General features: G+C 34.8%; 1 protein-coding gene across 1 annotated transcript in view; it reads left to right on the top strand.

The window, feature by feature from the left end:
- The window catches only part of SEMA3E (semaphorin 3E), a 275070-nt gene that overhangs the window by 194513 nt on the left and 54199 nt on the right, over positions 1-26358 (top strand). The window contains exon 5 of the mRNA XM_070369709.1: positions 17460-17553. Coding sequence (XP_070225810.1) covers positions 17460-17553 — 94 coding nt within the window. The remainder of the gene's footprint in view (positions 1-17459; positions 17554-26358) is intronic.

The following is a 26358-nucleotide window of genomic DNA, read 5'->3' as shown; positions in this document are numbered from 1 at the left end:
GAATACATTTTTAAAGGTATCTGAGCCTCAGAAATTTTATTTGAAAAAATGAGGATAAAATGATCTCTTAGTGTTGTAGTAAGCTTAAGAACAATGAAATAAATTAACAATGTTCTTAGGACAATATCTGAAACACAGAAAGTGTTCCGAGTATAAATTCCAATCAACTGTTCTTTTGTTTCCTTCAGGAAAAGCATCCTAGAATATTACCATTCCCTCCTTCAAGCCAGACAGAGTACTCTACCCTCGGTACTAGAATTAGGTTCCAATTTACTGTCCTCATAATATCAGTATAGGACTTTTTGACTCTGAGGCACTTGTTACATTGATTGTATTTCCCTATCTAGAGCCCAGAAGACACAGTTCCTTCCTATGTGATGTTCTTTGAAGGATCACTGTATTTAAAATAGGTTAAATATCTATCTTAAAGACTTGAGATAAGCAGTGAAGAAGAACATGTAGATAAAAGTGTTTTGTATCTTCCTTAAGTGCTCTTTAGAAATGATTATTAACTTGCAGTACCTAACACAGTGCCCTGCGCAGAAGAGTGAAGTGCTCATTGAATTCAAGTGCACATTGAAATGATGTCCTCTGAAGTACATGTTAGGCCCCATGTTTATCCTCCATTCTGTTATCATTGACCGTGTGGCCTAAGTGTAATGTGCTGGTTGTCTATTTTAATCGTATTCTATTTCTGCTGCTGCTGCTAAGTCGCTTCAGTCGTGTCCGACTTTGTGCGACCCCAGAGACGGCAGCCCACCAGGCTCCCCCGTCCCTGGGATTCTCCAGGAAGAACACTGGAGTGGGTTGCCATTTCCTTCTCCAACGCATGAAAGTGAAAAGTGAAAGTGACGTCGCTCAGTCGTGTTCGACTCTTAGCCACCCCATGGACTGCAGCCCACCAGGCTCCTCCGTCCATGGGATTTTCCAGGCAAGAGTACTGGAGTGGGGTGCCGTTGCCTTCTCCTATTTTATTTCTATTCTACTCTATATCTACAGGGTATGAGCCTCCAGAATAATCATATAGAAAGTAAAGCATGCTAAGGATATGTTCACATGCCCTTTACTTCTGTGTGATAAGCTAATTGGGGAGGTTTGAGAAAGGGAGAACTGAGATGCAAGAAGAAGAGAATGTATACTTTCACACTCAAGACTAGATCATGGAGCAGACTCCCCATTTGAGGCATAGAGAGCAGATTAGTGTGTGTAATGGACATCATAAAATCAGAACGGGTTCAATTATTACCAGCTTTGAAAGTAATTTTGGAATGCTTTAACTTTGTAAGAAGACTGCAATGTAGGTACATTTCCTCCTTTCCTGGGAAAAAGACAGTTATCCCCCAACCTAGACTCTTCTGATAACCATCAAAGACTATATCCATTAACCCTATTTTTCAAAATTTCCTTTGTTTGCACTTTTAACTCTGAGAGCTGCGTGGCTGCAGCCAGAGCTGATGACAATTCAGCTGTTACAGAAAGCATCCCTTCCCTTGCAGCTGTCCAGTCCTTGCTGTGCAGATGGTGGATTTCTTTTTCCTTTTACCAGCACTTCTTTTCTTTCTCCTCCTCACAGGACTGGGATCCTTTGTGACCATGTATGAGTCAGTCAGCAGTAGGAACACTCATAAGACTGAAGAGTTTTCAAAAGTGTCCAAGTGAAAGGGAACAGGGACTCAGAAATGAGGGATGGCTCTGCAGGCTGGCTGCATACTAAAAAGGGGCTATGACTTCCTTCTCATGAAAAGTAGATATTCATAGTTTTATGAAAAGCATCTTTGTTCTCAAAAAAGAATTTTTATTCTTGCTTCATTGTGTGTGGTCAGAATAACAGTGAGAGTAGTCAAACCCAGAGAAGGTGGACGGGAAGAGCAGTGCAGAAGAGAAACCCAGATCTTTAAGCTGACTTCAGTCAATATGGCTTTTCTCTTGCCATGTGTAAACATCTAGATAATTATCTCCATTCTTCAGTTACATTTTTGAAGGGATGCATAAGTACTTATTCTGAATTATTTCTAGCTCTCTTCTGTTTAATTTTTATATTAATAAATTATTAGTAAGGGATATTTAATAATAATATCCCCTATTTATATTTTACATATTAAAATATATAATGTTTATATATAGATTATCCTACTGCTGCTAAGTCGCTTCAGTCGTGTCCAACTCTGTGCGACCCCAGAGACGGCAGCCTACCAGGCTTCTCCATCCCTGGGATTCTCCAGGCAAGAACACTGGAGTGGGTTGCCATTTCCTTCTCCAATGCATGAAAGTGGAAAGTGAAAGTGAAGTCACTCAGTCGTGTCTGACTCTTAGCGACCCCATGGACTGCAGCCCACCAGGCTCCTCTGTCCATGGGATTTTCCAGGCAAGAGTACTAGAGTGGGGTGCCATTGCCTTCTCCCAGATTATCCTATATGCCTGTATATAAATTAGCAGATAGCATATGTTTTATTCAAGAAACAGAGTTTAATCCAATTGCTTGTTGGTTATGTTATGCCAATTATTTTACCATACAGTGTATAGAGATTACCAGAAGTTAAACATCTGTTTACACTGAACAAATCTTTACTGCAACTATATTTTCCTACAAAATTCACCCTAAAATATCTATACAGGATAGCACATCCATACCTGCTCAAAAATATAGCCATAATTACTTCACTAAATTTTATAGCTTTCTATTAAGCAGCAGCTAGGTTTCATAAACTAGACTGTGATATCAATTACTACAAAATTTTATTTTCTTCAGCATTTTTTACATATAGATGCACCTGCTTTAAGTATTGTATAATTTGTTTATGTAAAGAGATTCCAAATAAGCTACTTGAGTAATTTGTTATGGAATGCTATTTCATTCTCAGTATAAGTTGAAAGTCAGGTCAATATGTAAATTCGAAGTCAGATTAACTGGCTGATTCAGGCAAGAACTGGCTAGACATATGTGATGGATTTTCTATCACATTAAACTTGATTTTTTCCCAAATCAGACACAGATGATCATAAGGTAAGTGAATCAAATCAGAACCCATATTATAATTATAAGAAAACTGGCTGTGTGCATCTTTCAAATAATTAAAATACCAGCATTCTTAATCTTAGAACTACATATTTAATTATAATAGGGTACTTACTAATATGGCCTTTTATGATATTCCAAGAAACGTTGCCAGTATTCAGTTTTTTATATTCTTAGGCTGTTTAGGCTTATTTCAACCCTTTGCAGTCATTATTCTTGTTGATCAGTGGATTGTCCCATATTTGTACAGTAGATACCTTGTTAAGTTGACACTTAAGTCTTTATAATATAACCCTAATAGTTTTGATAACTTCCTTTGCTTTCTAGAATGAAATGGTATTCCATGCCTACTTCGTGTATCTGTGACCCCAGAGCATTTTTTAAAGGTTGATTTTGTGATATTTTATTGATTTGTATAAATTTATTATAAATTAAGAAAAATAAAAGTCTTGTTTTTAGAGTGAAAAAATGTTTGTTTTCCATATAGAATTTTTCAAAATTTTCAGTCATATTATTATCAGAAGGCTTTCTTTTAAGCCTTCTGAATTTTGTGTTTTATTTTAAAAGTCCTTTCCCTGAATCCAAGGTTATATACAAAATTTTTATGTCTTTCTCTATTCCCAGTATAATCCAATTTCTTATGTTTAAATTGTTGATCAGTCTGGAATATGTCTACAGGGCGATAGGGCATGAGGTAGTAATCACACTTTATTTTTTTCCAGATGGCAGTCCAGTTGTCCAAACACTATTTTTCGAATAATCCATCACTTATCTACTGTGCTTTGAAATACTATCCATATTAGTGTGCATTCTTATACCACTTTGACTTCTTATAATATAGAAGAAGGCTTTATAAAGTTCACTGTAGAACAACAAAAACAAATTGCTGAATGAAATCAACATTAGGCACTGTTGGGTTGGATATAAAATATTTGGTTGCAAACCCTTGGTTTTGTAAGAGATCAGTTTTATTTTCATATATGGTTTTGTCATATACTCATATGTTCTAGTTCCTGTAGTTTCTCAGTGGCCTTTATACCCATTTTCTTCCTCTGACTGTCACAAAAGTTGTAGGAGATAATAGCATAGAAGTATTATTTCTTTATTTTTTTTTTTACAAGTAATGAAATTGAGGTTGAAAGAGATCTTGAGCTAGATCAAATCAGAACCTTTCTTATCTCCACTTTGACTTAACTTTATTTGGAAAGCATTTTCATTCTTATTCTAGTTCTTATTCTTATTCTAATTTTCCTTCTTCCTCTTCATTTTTTTTCTTTTCACTAATTTATGAGAAGAACATATCAGAGACCTTATTTCATTTCTGCCATTGAAATGATGTATGTGTCTAATATGATTCAATAATTACAATGTATTTATTATTGAAATTCAGTTAATATATTGGTTAATGAACAAAATTAGCCTACTATATAGCACTTGCGATCACCTGTTCATTTCTGTTAGCCATTGGTTAAATTAATGTTTATTATTATTTAAAATTTTTAGACTTAAAAACTTGTACTAAAAAACTTAAAATAAAAACAGGTGTAGCTATGTCTCCTACCCCCACTCCCTGATTCTGACTAGCACCCATTTATTCTTTGTATCTATAAGTATCTAGAGCTTGTTTTCTTCTTTTAGATTACACAGTGAGGGAGATCATATAGTATTTGTCTTTATCTGACTTATTTCACTTAGCATAATGCCCTCAAGGTATATTCATATTGTTCAGTTCAGTCGTTCAGTTGTGTCCGACTCTTTGCGGCCCCATGAACCACAGCACGCCAGGCCTCCCTGTCCATCACCAACTCCCAGAGTCCACCCAAACCCATGTCCACTGAGTCAGTGATGCCATACAACCTTTTTATCCTCTGTCATCCCCTTCTCCTCCTATCCTCAACCTTTCCCAGCGTCAGGGTCTTTTCAAATGAGTCACCTCTTTTCATCAAGGGGCCAAAGTAGCGTATCAGCTTCAACATCAGTCCTTCCAGTGAATACCCAGGACTGGTCTCCTTTAGAATGGACTGGTTGGATCTCTGTGCAGTCCAAGGGACTCTCAAGAGTCTTCTCCAACACCACAGTTCAAAAGCATCAATTCTTCGGTGCTCGGCTTTCTTTATGGTCCAACTCTCACATCCATACATGACCACTGGAAAAACAATAGCCTTGACTAGAATGGACCTTTGTTGACAAAGTAATGTGTCTCCTTTTTAATATGCTGTCTAGGTTGGTCATAACTTTCCTTCCAAGGAGTAAGTGTCTTTGAATTTCATGGCTACAGTCACCATCTGCAGTGATTTTGGAGCCTAGAAAAATAAAGTCAGCCACTGTTTCCCCATCTATTTGCCATAAAGTGATAGGACCAGATGCCATGATCTTAATTTTCTGAATGTTGAGCTTTAAGCCAACTTTTTCACTCTCCTTTTTCACTTTCATCAAGATGCTCTTTAGTTCTTCTTCACTTTCTGCCATAAGGGTGGTATCATCTGCATATCTGAGGATATTGATATTTCTCCCGGCAATCTTGATTCCAGCTTGTGTTTCTTCCAACCCAGCGTTTCTCATGAGGTACTCTGCATGTAAGTTAAATAAGCACAGTGACAATATACAACCTTGACGTACTCCTTTTCCTATTTGGAACCAGTCTGTTGTTCCATGTCCAGCTCTAACTGTTGCTTCTTGACCTGCATACAGGTTTCTCAAGAGGCAGGTCAGGTGGTCTGGTATTCCTATCTCTTTCAGAATTTTCCACAGTTGATTGTGATCCACACAGTCCAAGGCTTTGGTATAGTCAATAAAGCAGAAATAGATGTTTTTCTGGAACTCCCTTGCTTTTTCGATGATCCAATGGATGTTGGCAATTTGATCTCTGGTTCCTCTGCCTCTTTAAAACCAGCTTGAACATCAGGAAGTTCACGGTTCACGTATTGCTGAAGCCTGGCTTGGAGAATTTTGAGCATTACTTTACTAGTGTGTGAGATGAGTGCAATTGTATGGTAGTTTGAGCATTCTTATGCATTGCCTTTCTTTGGGATTGGAATGAACACTGACATTTTCCAGTCCTGTAGCCACTGCTGAGTTTTCCAAACTTGCTGGCATATTAAGTGCAGGACTTTCACAGCATCACCTTTCAGTATTTGAAATAGCTCAACTGGAATTCCATCATCTCCACTAGCTTTGTTCATAGTGATGCTTTCTAAGGCCCACTTGACTTCATATTCCAGGATGTCTGGCTCTAGGTGAGTGATCACACCATTGTGATTATCTGGGTCATGAAGATCTCTTTTGTACAGTTCTTCTGTGTATTCTTGCCACCTCTTCTTAATATCTTCTGCTTCTGTTAGGTCCATACCATTTCCGTCCTTTATTTAGCCCATCTTTGCATGAAATGTTCCCTTGGTATCTCTAATTTTCTTGAAGAGATCTCTAGTCTTTTCCATTCTGTTGTTGTCCTCTATTTCTTTGCAGTGATCACTGAGGAAGGCTTTCTTATCTCTCCTTGATATTCTTTGGAACTCTGCATTCAAATGGATATATCTTTCCTTTTCTCCTTTGCTTTTCACTTCCCTTCTTTGCACAGCTATTTGTAAGGCCTCCCCAGACAGCCATTTTGCTTTTTTGCATTTCTTTTCTATGGGGATGGTCTTGATTCCTGCCTCCTGTACAGTGTCACCAACCTCTCTCCATAGTTCATCAGGCATTCTATCAGATCTAGTCCCTTAATTCTATTTCTCACTTCTACTACATATGTCAAAATTTCATTGTTTTTATGACTGAATAATGTAATACATACATATATGATTATGTATATATATATGTGTGGGTATACATATATGTTTATATATAGGGCTTTATATATATATAAAAGCCAGGTGTCTCTTCTGACTGGCACCAGGTGCCAGGTGAATCTATATAAAGCGAATATATATAAAGTGAATCTATATAAAGTGAATCTATATAAAGCGAAAGTGAAGATTGTTTAGTCGCGTCCAACTCTTTGTGACCCCATGGACTGAACTCACCAGGCTTCTCTGTCCATGGAATTCTCCAGGCAAGAATACTGGAGTGAGCTGTCATTCTCTTCTCCAGGGATCTACTTGACCCAGGGATCGAAACTGGGTCTCTTGCATGGCAGGCAAAGCCATATATATATATATATGTGTGTGTGTGTATACATATATATGTGTGTGTTTGTATACACTACAGCATTATTAACAATAACTGAGATAATGGGAACAACCTACTTGTCCAATAGTTGAATGGATAACAAAATTGTTAGGTTGTTGCCATTATCTTGGTTATTAATAATGCTTCAGTGAACATAGAAGTGCCTGTATATTTTTGATCTATTGTTTTTGTTTTCTTTAGATATATACCTAGAAGAAGAATTGCTGGATATACAGTAGTTTCACTTTTAATTTTTTGAGGAACCTCCTTACTATTTTCTATATTTGATGTACCAGTTTACATTCTCACCAACAATGCATAGGGTTCCCTTTGCTCTGTATCCTTGCTAAAACTTGTTATTTTTTGATTTTTTGATAATAGCCATTTTAACAGGTGTGAGGTGTTATTCTGGTTTTGATTTGCATTTTCCTAAGGATTAACAGTGTAGGGATCTTTTCATATATCAATTGGCCATCATATATCTTTTTGGATGAATTTGTTTGTTCAGATCTTCCACACATTTTTTTAAAATCAGATTGTTTGAGTTTTTTCCTATTGAACTGTATGAGTTCTTTCTATGTTATATATATATGTATATATAATATGCTTATTATATATATATATATATATAGTCAGATGCTTTTTCTGAATTTATTTAGATTATCATATGACTTTTATTCCTCCTTTGGTTTCTGTGGTGCATCATATTGACCTCAAATGTTTGACCATTCTTATTTGATAATTTTAATGTATTATTGAATTTAATTTGCTAATATTTTGTTGAGGATTTTAGCTTCTAAGTTCATCAGGCATACTAGTCTATAATTTTCTTTTCTCATGCATTTGTCTGGTTTTGGTATCAAGGTAATGCTGGCCTTACAAGATGAATGTGGAAGAGGTCCCACCTCTTCTGTTTTTGAAATACTTTGAGAGGGGTTGGTATTAATTCTTTGACTATTTGGTACAATTTACCAGTGAAGCCATTTGGTCCTGAACTTTTATTTGTTGGGAGATTTTTTGATTATGGATTCAATATCCTTACTAGTAATATATCTGTTCAGATTTTCTGTTACATGATGATTCAGTCTTTGCAGGCCGTATGTTTCTAGGAGTTTATCCATTTTTTCTAGGTTGTCCAGTTTGTTGGTGTGTAATTGTTCATAGTAGTCTCTTATGATTCTTTGTATTTCTGTGGTATCAACTGTAATATCATTTTTTCATATATTATTTTATTTCTTTGACTTCTGCTTTTTAAAATTAATCTATTTAAATATTTCTCAATTTGGTTTATCTTTTTACAGAACTAGTTCTTAGTTTCATTGATCTTTTCTATTGTCTTTTTAGTCTCTATTTCATTTATTCCTGCTGTGATGTTTGTTATTTTCTTCCTTTCACTAACTTTGGTTTTGTTAGGTCTTCTTTTTCTAGTTTATTGAGGTGTAAAATTAGGTTACTTGAGACTTTTCGTGTTTCCTGAGGTAGGCATTTTCTCTCTAATCTTCCCTGACAGTTAGGCTACTTTACTTAATTTTATGGGATTTAAAAGGAGTAGCATGAATCTGCTTCCTAAATTCAATATTTTCTGAATGATTGGAACATAGGCTTCTGAAATGTCTGTGGAACTACTCAAATACACATCATCACAGTGAGGATAATGCAGTGAGGATAATGCTGCAAGAGATTTATAGCATAGGCCATGGGAGAAGTTTTGCTTGAAGTCTTGGAGAATATCAGTGAAATAATTTTTCAGCATCCTTTGGTCGTTATTAGGAGTTAGTATTGTAAAGAAAATGAAGGATAAAATTCTCTTTTCCCAAAGGGAAAGTGTAATCAGAGCTATGGATGTTTTTGATGCAAAAAATTTTAAAGATAGTCAGCTCATACTGCTGGAGTTTTGATTGGATGGTGAAAATCATAAAGGATAAAGCATTTATCAAACTGTGAAGATTCTGAACTACCATTCTAGAAGTTAGACTTTATTTCATGATAATGAGGAGGCACTAAAGATTTTACAGAGGGAGAGTGACATGATTATTTTGAAGAAGATGATGAGGAAGATGTGGGAGACATGAGTGATGCTGTTTTCTAGTAAAAGCTTCAAGACAGCATTGTAATTACAATTTGAAGAGTATTTGCTTCTAGTACTCTTAGTACAGCTTACCATACAAATCCACTAGGCAGAGATATCAGCGTGTAATTTAAGATAATATTGGCATATGATGAAGGCACGTAGAATGAGGGGCAGAATGGAAGTAATAGTTAAAGGATGCACAGAGAGGGGTAAAGATGATTTTGCCTTCAAATAAAGGTTAAAGCAAATCTTTTTAAAAAATTGAACATAAGACAGTTGAGTTAGAATTTTACTTAGATGTAGTACATAATTTTAAAAGATTTTAGTGTTTTTGCAAGCTATTCCAATAATATTTAAGGAAATAAAACCTTTGAACATGTAACTGAATAAATAAATACTTGTCTTCTTTAAAACAATCTTAATATACATTTTAAACCTTGATTATACATTAAATATGAAAAAAAAAATAGCCATGCCTGGCAACACAAACATACCCATACTCTCCTTTTACAGTGGCAGATAGGGTAATACCGTCAAATAATATAGAACAAGAAGACACTTGAGACTTGCAAAAACTCATCTTGCCTGTGATTCCTCACTTAGAAAGTAATATTTGTGAACAATACTGTTGACCCTGTCTTAGTTTACAGATTTATTTTGAGGATGAAACAATATATGGAAGAATATTTATTAAATTTTAAAGTATTTTACAAACATGCATCATTTTTGGGAAAAATGTAAAGAAACAGCCATTAAAATGCAAAATTAATAGCTTTAAAGTCAAAACATTTACTTACAACTTCGCAAAGAGTCGGACACGACTGAGCAAATGAACTGAAATGACTCACTCCTTTTTGCAGTTTTTTCAACTTATTTATTTAGCCTTTGAGAAATGTTTCATATTCTTTAATAAATGATTTTATTGCATGGCAGAAGAAAGGGAAAAAATAAACAATATAGTGAATCACATTCAAAATTAACTTGTGATACAGACAGTTGAATAGCTGTTTTTTTTTTGTGAAGAATTTAAGTGCCTGTTATGCTATTTATTTGGGGGTATTTTTGTACCGAAACAACCTTTGTTGATGGATACATGAGTGTGAGTCTATATATTTTGCTTTTTTTTTCTATTAGAATAGCTAATAAAACAAGTGATTACTTGTTTTATCTTGTGTTCATAATGTTCTAATTTACTTTTGACATCTTTCAGGATATCTCAGTGGTGCTGAGGGCAAGAATAGTATTAGTTCACAAAGCTGATTTATTAATGAGGAAACTCTCATTTCATTTAATTGACATCATGTTTAACACCTGATTATGTAGTAACTCACACCTATTGATAGGAGCTTATAGCAGGATTTCTGGGTTTTGAGGGCTCTTCTCAAGACCTAAATGAGAAAACTCTCCTGGGACAATGTAGCCTTTATTCTTTACAAACATTTTTCAGAGAAACACATGCATCTGCACACATTGGTAAGCTAGGTGTCCTGCTTTTTCTCTAGCACACAAGGGTCTATTGAAAAACTTCTCTGTGTTATGCTGAAACAAAAAGTGCTGCCCACATTGTTACTACCAGCGATGTCTTGTAAGTTTAAGCCGCGTAACTCAAGCAGAAATTCCAGCTGTTAAAACATAGATAATGGAAAGCCAGTATAAGTAGTGACCAGCATTCTCAGTAGGGTTAAACACCAGCATTACACATTACTTGAACCATAAACTCGATTGCTTTGGGGTCATTGACAAGGTCATCATGACTCAAGTTTTCTGGTTGGTTTGGGTGCTGCAGTTTACTTCATGGAAGAAAATTATGCTACTTGCTTCTTAGTATTTTATTGGATTGTACACTAAATTTAAGAGCACAGTGAATTCTCGAAATAATGTGAAAAAACTTCATTCTTGAATTTGTAGCTAATTTTGAAGTTAGCTTGACCCATGCAAAACAAAGCAATGAAAGTTTAGAATTTGCCTGTTTTCTATCATAACATCAATACTCTTCTATCTATGGTAATTTTTTTTCCTTTTAAAAATTTACACATCTCAGTATAAAGTTGCCAAAATCATATATAGAATTCTGAGAAATTAAGATGACTTGGATCAATGTATTTTTCTGTTACATGTAACTTAAGACAAAGAAAGCCTTTCCTCTAAAATCATGGAGCATAATACCAATTAGTTCATTAAAAACTATTGTCAGGTTGGTTGTTAGATAAGAATTAAGAACTCAGTCTTTATTGTCATTTCAGTTTTGAAGTTTCATGACGATATACCACAGTATTAAGAGAATACCTTTCCTCATTAAAAAAGTCATGTGGAAAAGGAGAACCTTATCTAAGAAGTAACTGTACCTCCATCTCACACCTTCATAGTACTTCAAATTACATGCTGTCATTAGTAAGATCTTTGAAGACAAAATAAGTTCTCTCTAGAATTCTTCAGTATTTGATATTATTTTTAATGACTGTCATATTACATTAAATTATATTATATTCATCCTAACCTTTAGTATATTAACCCTGGCAAGAGTTTATCATAAACTGTCAACATGTTTCTGAAAATATATGATCTTCAATAAATAGCTGAGAAAGAAAAAAACATGTTTATTTTTCCTTTAGTTGTTTTAAAAATGTAGTCACATTTACTAAAGCCAAAGGCAATCAAAATACAGAAAAAATAGAATGATGATAGTGCTGTATGCAAAGCCCCAAGAAAGCATATACAACATTGTATAATATTATAGTTTGTACAGATTTAGTTTTCAATCAACGTGCCTATCCACAGCTATGTTTTGTGAATTGTTTTAGATCCATTAGAAAATAGACAAAGAGCACACAGCAAAGGAGATAAAACTAGAAAACATGAACAATTGGGCATTTATTATGTGTAAGATATTTTATTTGATACAGGGAATCAAAGACAAATGTCATATAGGCAGTTTCCCCAAGGAGGCCTCACAAACCAGTAGGGAAGAGAATCAGACAATTATAATACAGAGAAGTAAATGACATAAAAGAGGGATTTACATGATGCTTCAGGAGGACACAGAAAGGGAAAGAAATCAATGTTAGGGCAGGCAGAGGAGTCAGATCAGGATTCTTGAAAGTGATAAAATGCCCACACAATATGTAGAAAATGCATATTGTCTGTGCTGAATTTTTAATATTGTGTGGGCATTGATATCCTAAACACATTAATGAGCCCAAGTAAGATGAAAAAAACTACAAGCAATCAGAGTGGTTGGTACTCAGAATGTAAGAGGAGCATTTTAGAGGTGAAGTACTTTTGCATAAAGTCCCTATGTAAAAACTCTAAGGGCTTTAGACTTTGTTCTCTAGAGACTATGGGAAGTCAATGAACGATTTTAAGTGGAGAGTTGATAAGAGGAAATTCAGAAAGAAGTCTTTGGCTACAGAGTAAAGGATTAATGGCTGGGGCTGGGGACATTGCTCAGGAGGCTGTTAAAATTAAGGTGATAAGTGGTAAAAGCATGAATTAAATAAGTGCTATGGTGTGGGCAGCAGCATCGAATATCACAAATAGATATATTAAAAAATAAAGGGGGGGCGTTGGAGAGGGAAAGTCTATCAGGGGTAATTTTACGAGACCAGTAGACTGATGAGGCTTGGGTTTGTTTGTTTGCTACTTTGTTTTCTGTTCTAAGGCCAAGACCTGGCTTAGAAGAAATTGATTTTTTGAATAATTACGTAATTAATGGAAACTGATTTTCTCCATCAGACATAAGGTGTGAGATTGTCTGCTGATTGTCAAGAGAGATCACAAGTCAGGCTAGCTGAGCGTATAGCTACTCAAAGGAGTTATAAAAAGACATGACCAGGAAAACATATTAATACATTCCTTGGCAACTTTGAGGTCTGAGCTAAAAATCACTGATTGTAAATGATTGCTTTATATTTTTAAATGGTTTACTATAGCAGCGTCACTATCATAGGTTTATAGAAATAGGGAAGGTAGACACATGGATGAGATACTAGGGACAAAGTGAGAGCTGAATAAGAAAGAGAAGATGAGAAGGGACCTTTATATTTTGGGGGAAAAAAAAGGGTTTCAATTCTGTATTGGATAAAAAGTATTGTAATTAATCATGTAAAAGAGCTAGAAGGATGAGAAACTGTATGGAACAATATCCTCATAGGAGCTTCATTTTTTTTAAGGCTGCTATAACAAATTACCACAAATTTAGGGGCTTAAAATGAAACAGATGTTTTATCTAATAATTTGGTAGGTGAGAAGTCTAAAATGATTCTCCTGGAATAATATCAAGATGTCAACAGAAATGCATTCCTTCCATAGGATTTAGGAGAATCCATCTCATTCTTTTTTTCAGCTTCTGGAGAACCCCCCACATCCTTGACTCATGGCTTCCTTCTTCCATTGCCACAGCCAGCAATGAATGGCAGGTCTAATTTTCCCCACACTGCATCACTCTGGTTTGGTTCTTGGCTATCATCAATAAATCTCTATTTTTAGGACTCATATAATGACATTGGGCTCACCTGGATAATTCTTGGCAGCATCCCTATCTGGAGGTTCTTAATCATATCTGAAAAGGCCCTTTTGCTATTATGAAAAATGAGATATTCATAGGTTCCAGGCATTAGGACATGAACATGAGGCCCCATAATTATGCTGAGTATGGGAGCTATGGCTTAATTAAGGCGTGGAGGCGTTGAAGCCTGTTGTAAATTGAGTGTGGTCTTAGCAGTTTACTGATCATGAAATGGGCTTCCCTAATAGCTCAGTTGGTAAAGAATTTGCCTGCAGTGCAGGACACCCTGGTTCAATTCCTGGGTTGGGAAGATCCCCTAGAGAAGGGATCAGCTACCCACGTCAGTATTCTTGGGCTTCTTTTGTGGCTCAGTTGGTAAAGAATCTGGCTGCAATGCCAGAGACCTGTGTCAGATCCCTGGGTTGGGAAGATCCCCTGGAGAAGGGAAAGTCTACACACTCCAGTATTCTGGCCTAGAGAATTCCATGGATATGGGTATAGAGTTTGACATGACTAAGCAACTTTCACTATCATGAAATAAGGATTTCAGAAGGCATGGTGAAAAGTTTTTAGAGAAGCAATAAAACTAGACCAGAAATATAGTTTCAGTAATCACCTTATCTCCAGTAGAAATTAACTTTCTGAACTTGTTCATCGTTTATGATTTGTTTAGTGGAAATCTCATACTTGTTACCAACAAAGAGTGATGTGACAAAAATAGGAGTTTTGAGTATGTTCGTAAGAGGCAAACCATTTTTAGGTTTAATTAAAGGCAATGACACCCCACTCCAGTACTCTTGCCTGGAAAATCCCATGGATGGAGGAGCCTGGTGGGCTGCAGTCCATGGGGTCGCTAGAAGTTGGACACGACTGAGCGACTTCACTTTCACGTTTCTCTTTCATGCATTGGAGAAGGAAATGGCAACCCACTCCAGTGTTCTTGCCTGGAGAATCCCAGGGACGGGGGAGCCTGGTGGGCTGCCGTCTATGGGGTCGCACAGAGTCAGACACGACTGAAGCGACTTAGCAGCAGCAGCAGCTTTCACCATAGGCAGATTTTTTTGTTGTTGTTTTTACCATGTCATAAAATATTGATTAGGTGTGAGATAATTTTATCTTCTGACTTTTTCTGGCATTGCTTTGTCTGTTTAACTTCTCTAAATTGTCATCTAATTATGCTTTAAGGTTGTGACTGTACATAAGGTGCTCAGATAAAATTTACTGAGGCCACAGCTGCGATGAAACTATTTACCTTGTATCAGCAAACAACTGAATCAGTTGCACAGTTGTGTCCAACTCTTTGTGACTCCATGGACTATGTAGCCCGCCAGGCTCTTCTGTCTGTGGAGTTTTCCAGGCAAGAATACTGGAGTGGGTGTCCATTTCCTTCTCCAGGGGATCTTCCCAACCTAGGGACTGACCTATGTCTCTTGCATCTCTCTCACTGAGTGTCAGGTTCTTCACCAGCTGAGCCACTAGGGAAGCCCTCATCAGCAAACAAGGCTAAATTCAAAATAATGGGAATGTAAGGTTGTGTGTGATCATAGCCGTACTTAGACTCTCAAGTCATTCACATGAAAAATGTCAACCCTTCATTAGCTTTTATTATCAGTTATTTTAGTCATAGTATTATAACAGCCTTTGCTAAAAAAGAAAAAAAAAACAACTGGGAAACACATTTTTGTTACAACTTCATTTAACTTAGTAATTAAAAAACAAAGTAAAAAGCAGGGATACAATATTATTGTTAAAGCACAGAGATTTAAATAATATTGACAGAATCTTATACTTCTAAAGAAAGGTATGTTCTGATTAATAAAAAACTATAGAACTTGTTGTACTATGTACCGATACCCTAATTTAGTAATTAAAAATGTTCATTTAACAACTAGCCAGGTGTGGGGACAGGGTCAAAGATGGTAGGGTCAAAGTGATAAGACAAGAGTTACAGAACTTTCAGGTGTTCAAAACAACTCTTCATTATTTTGTTACAAGTATTATAGACTTCAAACACACATTACATAGTCTTCAAATTTAAAAAGTATGTATCACAATTTACAGCTGGACGTCCATCACCTGTACTGGCTTTGTTCATAGTAATGCTTCCTTCAGTTCAGTTCAGTTCCTTAGGCCCACTTTACTTCACACCAGAAGATGTCTGGCTCTAGGTGAGTGACCACACCATTGTGGCTATCCGAGTCATTAAGACTTTTTTTGAATATTTCTTCTATGTGTTCTTGCCACCTCTCTTAATCTTTTCTTAGCCATTTCTGTCCTTCATTTGCCCATCCTTGCATGAAGTATCCCCTGGTATCTCCAGTTTTCTTGAAGAGATCTCTAGTCTTTTCCATTGTTTTGTTTTCCTTTACTTCTTTGCATTGTTCACTTAAGAAGGCTTTCTTCTCTCTTGCTGTTCTCTGGAATTCTGCATTCGGTTGGGTATGTCTTTCCCTTTCTCCTTTGCCTTTCACTTCTCTTCTTTTCTCAGCTGTTTGTAAGACCTCCTCAGACAACCACTTTGCCTTCTTGTATTTCTTTGTTCTGTAGACTTTGCTTCATTTCCAAAGACAAGACAAGAAGTTCATAGGGGTCAGGTGATCTCTGCACTTACTAGAAAAGTCTTGGAATGGCAGGATCAATGACTTTAGAATATCAGAGAGAAAGAGAAAAGTTGAATAAGAACAACAAGAAAGGGACAGGATAGATAATGTGGAGTAAATGAGCTGGTTATTGGGAAGTCAAGATGAAATTGTAGAAAAGTGTATGCAACCTTCGTAGGGTCCTCAGAACTTTGGATTGTGTACAGATTCATGATTTATAGATGAGCAGAGCTATTTATAGATGCTGCAACGGGCAGTGTTGGCAACATTCTATTGCAAAGTAGTTTTTCCCTTACAAAATTTTATATATTGACTTTTATTGTCACTTTGTCAAACTACATTTTTTTAAACTGAAGGCACTTATAGCACACTTAATGAAAATCAATTATAGAAATACCCATTAATGAGAATTTTGAAATCTGAGAACACTTAGGAAAAGTCCTGTAGTTATACAATTACACTAGGAACCAATAAAGCTGTAATTTTCTAGAATATATTTTCAATATCTCATTTGTGTGAAATGTTGTTTATAATATGGCATCAACTTCCACACATATATATCCCAGTGATTATTTATGTAGTAATCATTCTGTAAATTATTAAATATTAGATGTCTTTGCAAAGAGAATGTGATGAGGAATAAAAATGATTGAAAATAGATATTCCAAATTATTGACAGAACATGTTATATTCTTTTAGAGATTATTCAAAAAAAATCAATAATGGCTTTTGTGTAATAAAACCCATGTCCATGTTTATCAATGAGTCTCCTTTTTACTAACTTTTTTCCCTCCATCAAGTCTCCATTTATTTGAAATATTTAAGTGACATGTCAACATAGCTAATACTGTGTGATGAAATGATGAAAATTGTGAATTTCAGCACCTGCATCCTTTTTGAGAAGAGTGATAAAACCACATGGGCCTTAAAATCCACATATTTATAAAATCCAGTTTGTTCCTAAATTCCTTGATGTTTCTCACTGGAGCCTTATTTACAGTACTTGTTTTGTAAATAATCAAGGTTGAATCTATTTTTTTCTGAGAGATTAACTTCTTATTAAAGTTGGCAGATACATAATGGTTTTTCTGGTTTTCTGGACAGGCTCCCCTTTTTCACCTGGAATCGCACAGATCTGAGAGAGGAAGGGGCAGATGTCCCTTTGATCCCAGCTCCTCCTTCATCTCTACTTTAATAGGTAAATTTCATGGCTACAGACATCAGGTAGTATCATACTGATTATGAAACTTTTAGTTAGAGTCTTTGGTATTCCTTCATATACATTGCTGTTTCATAGTTATTTATTGGTGCTGGAATCAAGGATATTAATTTTCAAGCCATGTTCACTTGAGCTAGCTTCACTCGTGTAAGAACAGTGCTATGAAGTTACAGGGTATGTCATCCAGAAAACACAAATTGTCAGTACCTGATAGAAGGTGTTTTGTATTTTCATTTATTGTTCACAAAATACAATTATGTAAATACTTTATAAAAATATAGCTAGAGAAATTAAACTATTTTAACATATGCTATTCTTTCTGTTTTAATTATTCTTTATGGGAACTTCTAATGGTCTTTTCCTGGTGCCTTTCTCTGTATCAGTAGAATTCAGCAGAAAGTCATCTCAATTTAGAACTTATTTAGATTCCTGTTATTTTAAAATGTAAGCTATAGAGGTTGACTGACTCAAACTGTGTCCACATTGGAATAATAGAACAAAACTGGCCATGTCAGATCTAGTTTCCAATTGGGATTCAGTTAAATTAGATGAGATTCATGAAAACCTCACTTAAATCTCAGAATAAGACTTTTTCTTTCCCCACTGATGAATCATCAAAATATGATCAATCAGTGCTTTATTTAGAGTTGATGCAAATGTTCCTGGATATTCTAGAGACAAAACATTCCCTGAATTTACTCCAGATAGTTGATTCTGATTGGCCTTGCACCCCATTCCCCCTACCCCACCATGCCTATCATGGTACTCACATCCAAATAAGTACAGCTTTTATATATACGTATATTTACTTGTAGAACAAAAATCTTGTTAGCTTTAATCAGTAGGGATGTTTAATTTACTTCAGTTTCATAACGCATCTGACTACAATGCGGGAGATGTGGGTTCAATCCGTGAGTCGGGAAGATCTCCTGGAGAAGGAAATGGCAACCCACTCCAGTGTTCTTGCCTGGAAAATCCCACGGATGGAGAAGCCTGGTGGGCTACAGTCCATGGGGTCACAAAGAGTCGGACATGGCTGAGCAACTTCACTTTCACTTTCACTTTATAATTTGAAAGACCTGTTAATGAGAATTTCACAAAGTAATTAGTTCTTCAGGAGCTTTAATAAAGAGTTATTTTTAAAGAATATAAAATTTTAAAGAAAATACTAAGATATCCTGAGTTCCTTGACTTACCCGTGTGTGTGTGTGTGTGTGTGTGTAAGCACAGTATGAAGAAGGGAGATTTTAAGCACGTGAATAGAGTTGCTTAAGTCCGTTTGGACTTAGTTGGAATCAAGCCTTAAGAGTTCCACTTTTGGAGAATGCCAGATCCACAAGTGTTAGAAATTCCTAGTAGGTTGGCAGCATATGAATTAAAATATATGCATTTGATAGACTCATACAATTTTTCTAATGTTTTTATTGATTTTTGTCAGTTCATAGACTTAAGATTTGAATATGTCTGGAGAAATGAGACTGTCTTATCTTTCTTTTACCATACAAGATATCGCACAGAAGAGTCTCCTATGAATATTCTTGTTTAGTTGCTGACTCTTTTGTTACCCTCATGGACTGTGGCTTGCCCGGCTCCTCTGTCCATAGGATTTCTGAATGAAATATAAGTGTTCCTAAACAAACAAACCAAAAACAAATTAGGGGATAGTATTCACAAGAACCTTATAAAAGGTATTGAAAGTCAAAAATTACACAGTAGGCACTCCTTCTCTGGTAAAATCCTAAGACAATTAGAACACCATTTATTTTTAACATTTTTTTTTAACATGGTTAAAAGTAACTTTTTTTTAGCCATCCTACCACTCTCCACTTAGCCTTTCTGAAGCTTGTTTATGCGTGAAACCAGAAATTTAAAACTGAATTTTTTAAGAGGGGAAATATTACTGGAGGGACATTTCCAAGTGAGTTTCACTGGACTTCCAAATCGAATTACACTATGCTATGTGAAGTGTTTGCCATCTGGGTGACTGTTTCACTTATTTAGAAGAAAAATCAAATCTTGAGAGTCCTCCAAGCTAAACACAAAAGTTATAGTATAATCCCTCCAAAGAGAAGAAATAAAAATATAATTCTTCTAATTTATCCACTAGCTTTCATCTCAAAGTACCTTTGAGAGATCATTCACTTACTGTGGATATGCAGCAGCCACTGGGGTGGAAATCTGATAACCTTTGTGAGCCAGCAACACTTTAAAAGACAGGAAGTAGAAATAATTCACTCAAATCAAAAAGCAGCAGGAATTTGAGTTGGAAAAAATGGAGCTACCTGAGTTGGAAATTGGCAGTCTCGGTGCAGCTTACTCTTGACAGGGAAAGAATGCATTAATGTGGTATTTTATGACCATATATGTTCTCTACTGTTGGGTTAAGACAGGACTTCAGCAAAAAGATGACCATGGTTAGACCATTTCTGCTTCTGTATTAATTATAGGTCACACTTAACTTTTAATGCCTGTTCACATTAAGATTTGCTTTCATGATTTAAAAAAAAACCAACAAAAACTCTGTAACCATACTCATAAAACTAACAAGGCCCTGAAAGAAAAAACATGCTCACGAATCAGAATTTCTCATAATATGTTAACTTCAGATACAAATTTCATTTTATTTAACTTAAATTCAGTTGACTTAAGATCACATGGAGTAAAAGCTTACTGAAAAACCAAATAAGGAATAAACATTATTTGCTAGGTGATAGACAAGTTAATGAACACTTTATTAAATTTACAGTCGAATTTAGAATGGAAACGTTAGTAACTGAAAACGATTCTGTGTGAAGCAAGATTTAAGGAGTAAAACAAGTTCCTTATTGAGCCGTGTTCTGTATGTTCAGAAGCCAACCAAGATGAAATCATACATTAATTAGGCTTGCTTTTTAAACCCTACTTTGTATTAGCATAATTTATCATGGTGGCATATAAATTCACATCACAGGTGCAATATTTCTGTATGTTTAGCCACATTTCCCCCCTACTATGATCATTAATATTACATATAAAAGGGTCTTAAATAAAAATCTGAAGGCAAAGCATTACAGTCTGGTTTTAAAAATAGTTTGTTGAAACAATGAATTACTTAGTAAATTGAATTGCTGTATTACTTGTCTGTACCTTTCGAGTCAAACAAAGATACTGAGAACTTACATTGCCACTGAAAATTATTTGCCTGCCACTAAAAATTATTAGGTTTGCTGGCTGGCCAACCAAAATTCAGGAAATATTTTCATTGTGTCATATGTCGTTTTGGTCAGGAAGTAAAACTATTAGCTGGCTTCTTTATTTATTTTTTTTTTTGCATCAGTTTACATTTGATGTAACATTGCAATATTCTCTTTATTAAGTAACTTTGGAATTTCTTTGATAGTTTGTCCACTCAATTCTATTGCTTTTTTTTTTTTTTTTAATTTCATTCTGACTCAGATTTTTATTGCCAATTCTAGGTGTAATTTAATACATACCATACTTGAAGTGCCTAAAGTATGCTAATGTACATGTTACTAATGTTTGGGGGAGAACCACTTTGATTTGTCAGGTACCTTTTCACACTTTGCTTTGAAAGTGTTAGCTTTGTTGTTAGAATTTTTTAGGATACTTTCAAGTTAAAGACTTACAAATTTTATGTCAACAAATAACCATGAATATTTCACAGTCTCTGAAATTTTCTTTCCACACTTTTTACGTCCCATGTTACATTTTTCAGCAAATAAGATTATACAGGTTTATAGTACTGAGATTTTCTTCCCGCACTTTTATCATGAGACCTTTGTGAATATATCCCCTCGTTACAAATTCTGTAAACTAAAAGTCAATGTCGATTGAAGGAAAGGGAGTCAGAATTCATTCAGGGAAAATTTAAGTGATTACTTCAAGCTCTTACTATTATTAAAACTTTTTTATAAATAAATGCTTCTATTTGATTAACTATATATTCAGGGTAGAATTATAAATGAATAATTCTGGCACAAAATAGGACTTCATAAATATTAGAAAAATAAATGAAATCATTGAGATGAAGATAAAATATAAGTCTTTATGATTACAATCTCTGTAAACATAAGTGAATGTGAGGATTCATATCTTAAATTCATCTCAACTGTGTAGAAAGCCACTTCCTTACCATGTTCCCATCTCTGTCCCTAAAGAATATCTGTGATTTTTTATCCAAGACTACTGTGCTCTCTCATTTGGTTGAATGCCAAGCATCCACAGGCTGACTGTTGCTTCTGGACATCACTGCTGCTGCTTCTGCTGCTACTGCTGCTAAGTCGCTTCAGTCGTGTCCGACTCTATGCGACCCCATAGATGGCAGCCCACCAGGCTCCCCCGTCCCTGGGATTCTTCTCCAGGCAAGAATACAGGGTTATTTAACTACTTGGTTATGGTTTCCTCAAAACAAACAAAAAATCAAAAATGGTAGAAGAAAAATAATGTCATGTTCAATTCCCCATTGACATTCTTCCCCTTAGAAATCTGGTTTGACCATGCTGGCATCAGTGTCATTGGTTTGCCAAGAAAACTCTCAGTATTGTCACAGATGCCAGATAATGCAAATAAACAGATTCTAAACACATTTTTCTTTTTCCTTCATGCCACAGAAACAACCTTCTTGACACTGATAGCTAATGTTGTTTGCTAAAGCAAAATCAAAGAAAAAGTCCAAACAACAGCTAAGTAACTTAGGATCTGCTTTTTCTGATTTCTTTTCTGTGTTCTCTGCAGACTGTGTGAACTGGGAGGTTGGAATCTATAGACCATTCTTACTAATCCTCATCCTCCCAAATGCATTTTGTTTGTGGTTACGCATGTCACAGTCATTCTGTGAAATAGTGCCTCTAAAATAGAATGATTTTCTAATAAAATGATAAAGTTCAAATATAAAATGATACAGTTAAATCTGTCTTTAGCCATGTCTTTTCCATGAGGCAAATAGGTTTCACAAATTATGCCGATCTGGTTACAACATAAATAAGAGAAATGCTTGAGCAAGAATTAAGAAAATGAGGGCATGAAAAACTACTGTGAATTTTTCTCACTAAATTAAAAACCTATATTTACAACATGGTGAGTAAAAACTCTAATTGATTAATAATACTGTCTCTGAATTAAGTTCTTAATAAGTTTGATAAAATATTAAGAGAATGAAGTATGTTTCACTGAAACTTCAATTAGAGTTTGCATTATAAAAAAGGAGTTGTGTAGAAAAGTATTTAATTATGCATTTTAACTTAAAATTATTTACAATGAATTTGTTTTTGTATTTTTTCCAGCTCAAATGATATTCTTCTTTTCTTTCTTACAGTTATTTCTAGACACAGTCTTGGGGCTGAAACTTTTAGGGACAGATACTAGAAGAAAATAGAGTCTCTGTGTTCATAAATTAAAACTGTTAAATAACAATCTTCTTGAGGAACAAAAATGCAATGAACTGTTATTCATATAAAGGCTAATAGTTTTTTCTTTCTTTTGCTATATTTTCCCTGAACCATTTTTGAAAAATCAGTATTTCATCTTGAGGTTTTCTTTAAATTGCATTTCATAGTTTTCATAAACTAAAAATTTTAGATACATTCTCTTGTTAATTCATTATGCCATTCTTTGGTTCAACAAATGCTTATTGAGCATTTTCTGTGTTCTAGACACTGTGCAAGATATTGGTGACAAAAGAATATAGCAACATCAAGAAGTGTGCAGTCTAGTGAGAAATAATGTCAAACACAGAAGGAGAGAGAGTATAGTGCTATAAGAAATATGAGAGAAATAGGCATGGAGCTGTGCAGGTACTGGGAACTACTAAAGTAACACAGGTTTGGTCAGGGAAGACTTTATTTACCTGGGCCACGGCCAGATAACTGGGGAGTAAAGCAGGAAGCAGGGAGGTAGAGAATTACAGGCCAAAAACAAACAAATAAAAGGGCAGCAGAGAGGGGACTTCCTGTGGGGTTCAGTGGGTAAAGAATCTGTCTGCAATGCAGAAGATATGAGTTCAATGCCTGGGCCAGGAAGATCCCTGGAGGAGGGCACGGCAACCTACTCCAGTATTCTTGCTTGGAGAATCTCATGGACAGAGAAGCCTGGCAGCCAGCTGAAGTCCATAGCGTAGCAAAGAGTCTTATAAAACTGAAGCAACTTAGCACTCGCACATAGAGAAGCATGACAACCTCAGGAAATCACTCGTACATCTCTCTGATTCTCCAAATAACTAAGGCAGTGAGGGTCTGAACAGTTGGCCACAAATCGCAGATTTGGGGCTGGGGGCTTAGTTTGCCAGGTTTCCAGTGCAGAACTGTTTCCACTCTTATCCCGTCTGTACACAGAGACTATTGTTGAACATGACAATGATAAGTTACATTCACCTGTCAAAATACCCTGCAGATGTGTTTTATTTTTTAATTATAACCACACTTGACCAACTAAGATTAACACAGCATCAGTTACCATCAGAAATCAGTGTTATAACAATGAAAAATAATACATGGCTCACAAATTAAGTTGGTTATTTGTATTCAGAATATCAAAATAAATGCCAGTTAAATGTATGGCCAAGTTCATATGTTTATTAAATGTCTCCATAGACATAGAAAACTAAAAATTTGAGTAGTTCTGTTCTTCTCATTGAAGCTCTAAAACATATTTTACTATTTGTATTAAACATTTTTCTTTTTAATCCATGAAAATTTGAATTATCCAGATACTATTTTTATGCTCTATAAAAGAGCAGAATATTGATTCATAAATTTTCTATACCAAATGGTTATTATTTTTAAGTTTTCAGCTAGATATTGTATATTTGCCATAAATAATATCAATATTTATAATAATGAGTTTTTTGCTCATTTAATTACTATTAGTTAACATTTGTGCCTAAAGCTTTATTCTAATTTATTATTTTTCATTAAAGTATTTGTGTTTTCTTGGGAAAGTATTTTACCAAAAATCATTATTATCTGTTACTATGAATTTATTTTGTTCTTTGTAGTGATAATATAATATGAAAGGAGAATCTTTCCATTCTGAGGAAAATCTAATGTTTCAACAGAAACACATTTGTTTCAGTTTATATAGCATATAGTTTTTAGCACCTGTCTAGCTTCTTTGAAGTTTAAATCATACAGTGCATATTGTGTTATTTGAATTGTTAACAAGCCATTTTCTTTTATCTGAATACAAAAAGGGAAATTGGGTAAAATTGGTAATATATCATCTTTTCGTTTTTGCACGCACGCAAGCGCGCGCGCGTGCGCACACACACACACACACACACACACACACACACACACACACATTTGGTATCATATGGCTCCATCTAGTGGCTGCATGCAAAACTTATTTGTTAAATTTATAGAATTGATTAAAACGAGTATTAATAGAAGGTGGAAACAGTGTTCAAATTGGGATAAGTGCAACAAAATTGATGTGAAATAAAATAAACACTATTTTCCATAATAATATTTTCACATATAAAATTCTATAAATATTTTAGGAAATTAAAGTACATTAAAATCTTAAGAAGTATAAAACTGTTATGATTTTAAAGAAAAAAAATTTTGGTGCCTATTATGCATTAAACATTCACCCAGACCATATTAGAAAAATAAGTTCTGTTAAGGATAGTTTTAAAAAATGACCTTTATAGTTTATTGTTGTTATTTTTATTGACGTATAGTTGATTTATAAACATGTATATGTTCTTTTTCAGATTCTTTCCCATTATGAGTTATTACAAAATACTGATTATAGTTCCCTGTGTTATACAGTAGATCCTTGATGTTTATTTTGTATATAGTAATGTGTGTCTGTTAATCCCAAATTCCCAATTTATCCCACACCTCTTTCCCCTTTGGTAACTATAAATTTGTTTTCTATATCTGTGGGTCTATTTCTGTTTATAAATAAGTTCATTTGTATCATTTTATTTTTAAGTTCCACATATAAATGGTATCATATGATATTTATCTGTGTCCAACTTACTTCATTTTGTATGAAAATCTCTTAAGTTCATCCATGTGAAATGGCCTTTATATTTTATGTGGAAGCTATAACCAAGTACAGTATTTTTTTAAAAATTTCAGAAAAAGCCTTGCTCTGGTGTTTCAGTAGTCAGTTAGCTCTTTTAAAGGTCAACTCATTCATTTATTCCATAGAGTTGATGATCCCCAAAGCCTTTTAATTGAATTCAGCATAACTCTCTTTTATCTGTGTTCAAGTAGTGCAGGAATCCCATGGTTCATATCTCTAACCACTGAATGAATGCATTTTATCTCAAAATATTCTTTTTCCACATATGGATATGAAAATTCTAGTGAAGATAACACTGATTGAATTTGATACAAATTCAGTTGTATCTTGAACTGTATGTTCTTCCTCCCACCCTTTCTAGTTCCAAAGAACTTGCTTACACATGAGTTCTGATATAATTCTTTTCTACCAAATTATATTTTCTTAAGTCCAGATACAAAACATCTTTATTTTTTAGCTTTTGTTATTTTTCTTATTACACTTCTCACTTTGCATACATTGAATATATGGGATTAACTAAAAAAATACAGCTCATTTTTAAGTTTGTTGTCTTGAAAATTTTCAAATACAAAGAAAAATTGAGAGAGGTGTAAAAATGTATACCATTTACCTTGACTCACCAACTGTTAATATTTTACCACATTTGCTTCTGTCTCTCCTGTCCCCTCTTTCTAATATAATATAATATAATGTTATATATGTATATAGTTTTAAAGTGAATTCCTTTGTGGGAAACCTGAATTTTATTTGATT

Source organism: Bos mutus, chromosome 4, assembly GCF_027580195.1.
Source record: "Bos mutus isolate GX-2022 chromosome 4, NWIPB_WYAK_1.1, whole genome shotgun sequence".
Classification (NCBI taxonomy): Eukaryota; Metazoa; Chordata; class Mammalia; order Artiodactyla; family Bovidae; genus Bos; species Bos mutus.
The sequence above is the reverse complement of the archived record's forward strand: the minus strand, read 5'-3'. Positions and strand labels throughout refer to the sequence as shown.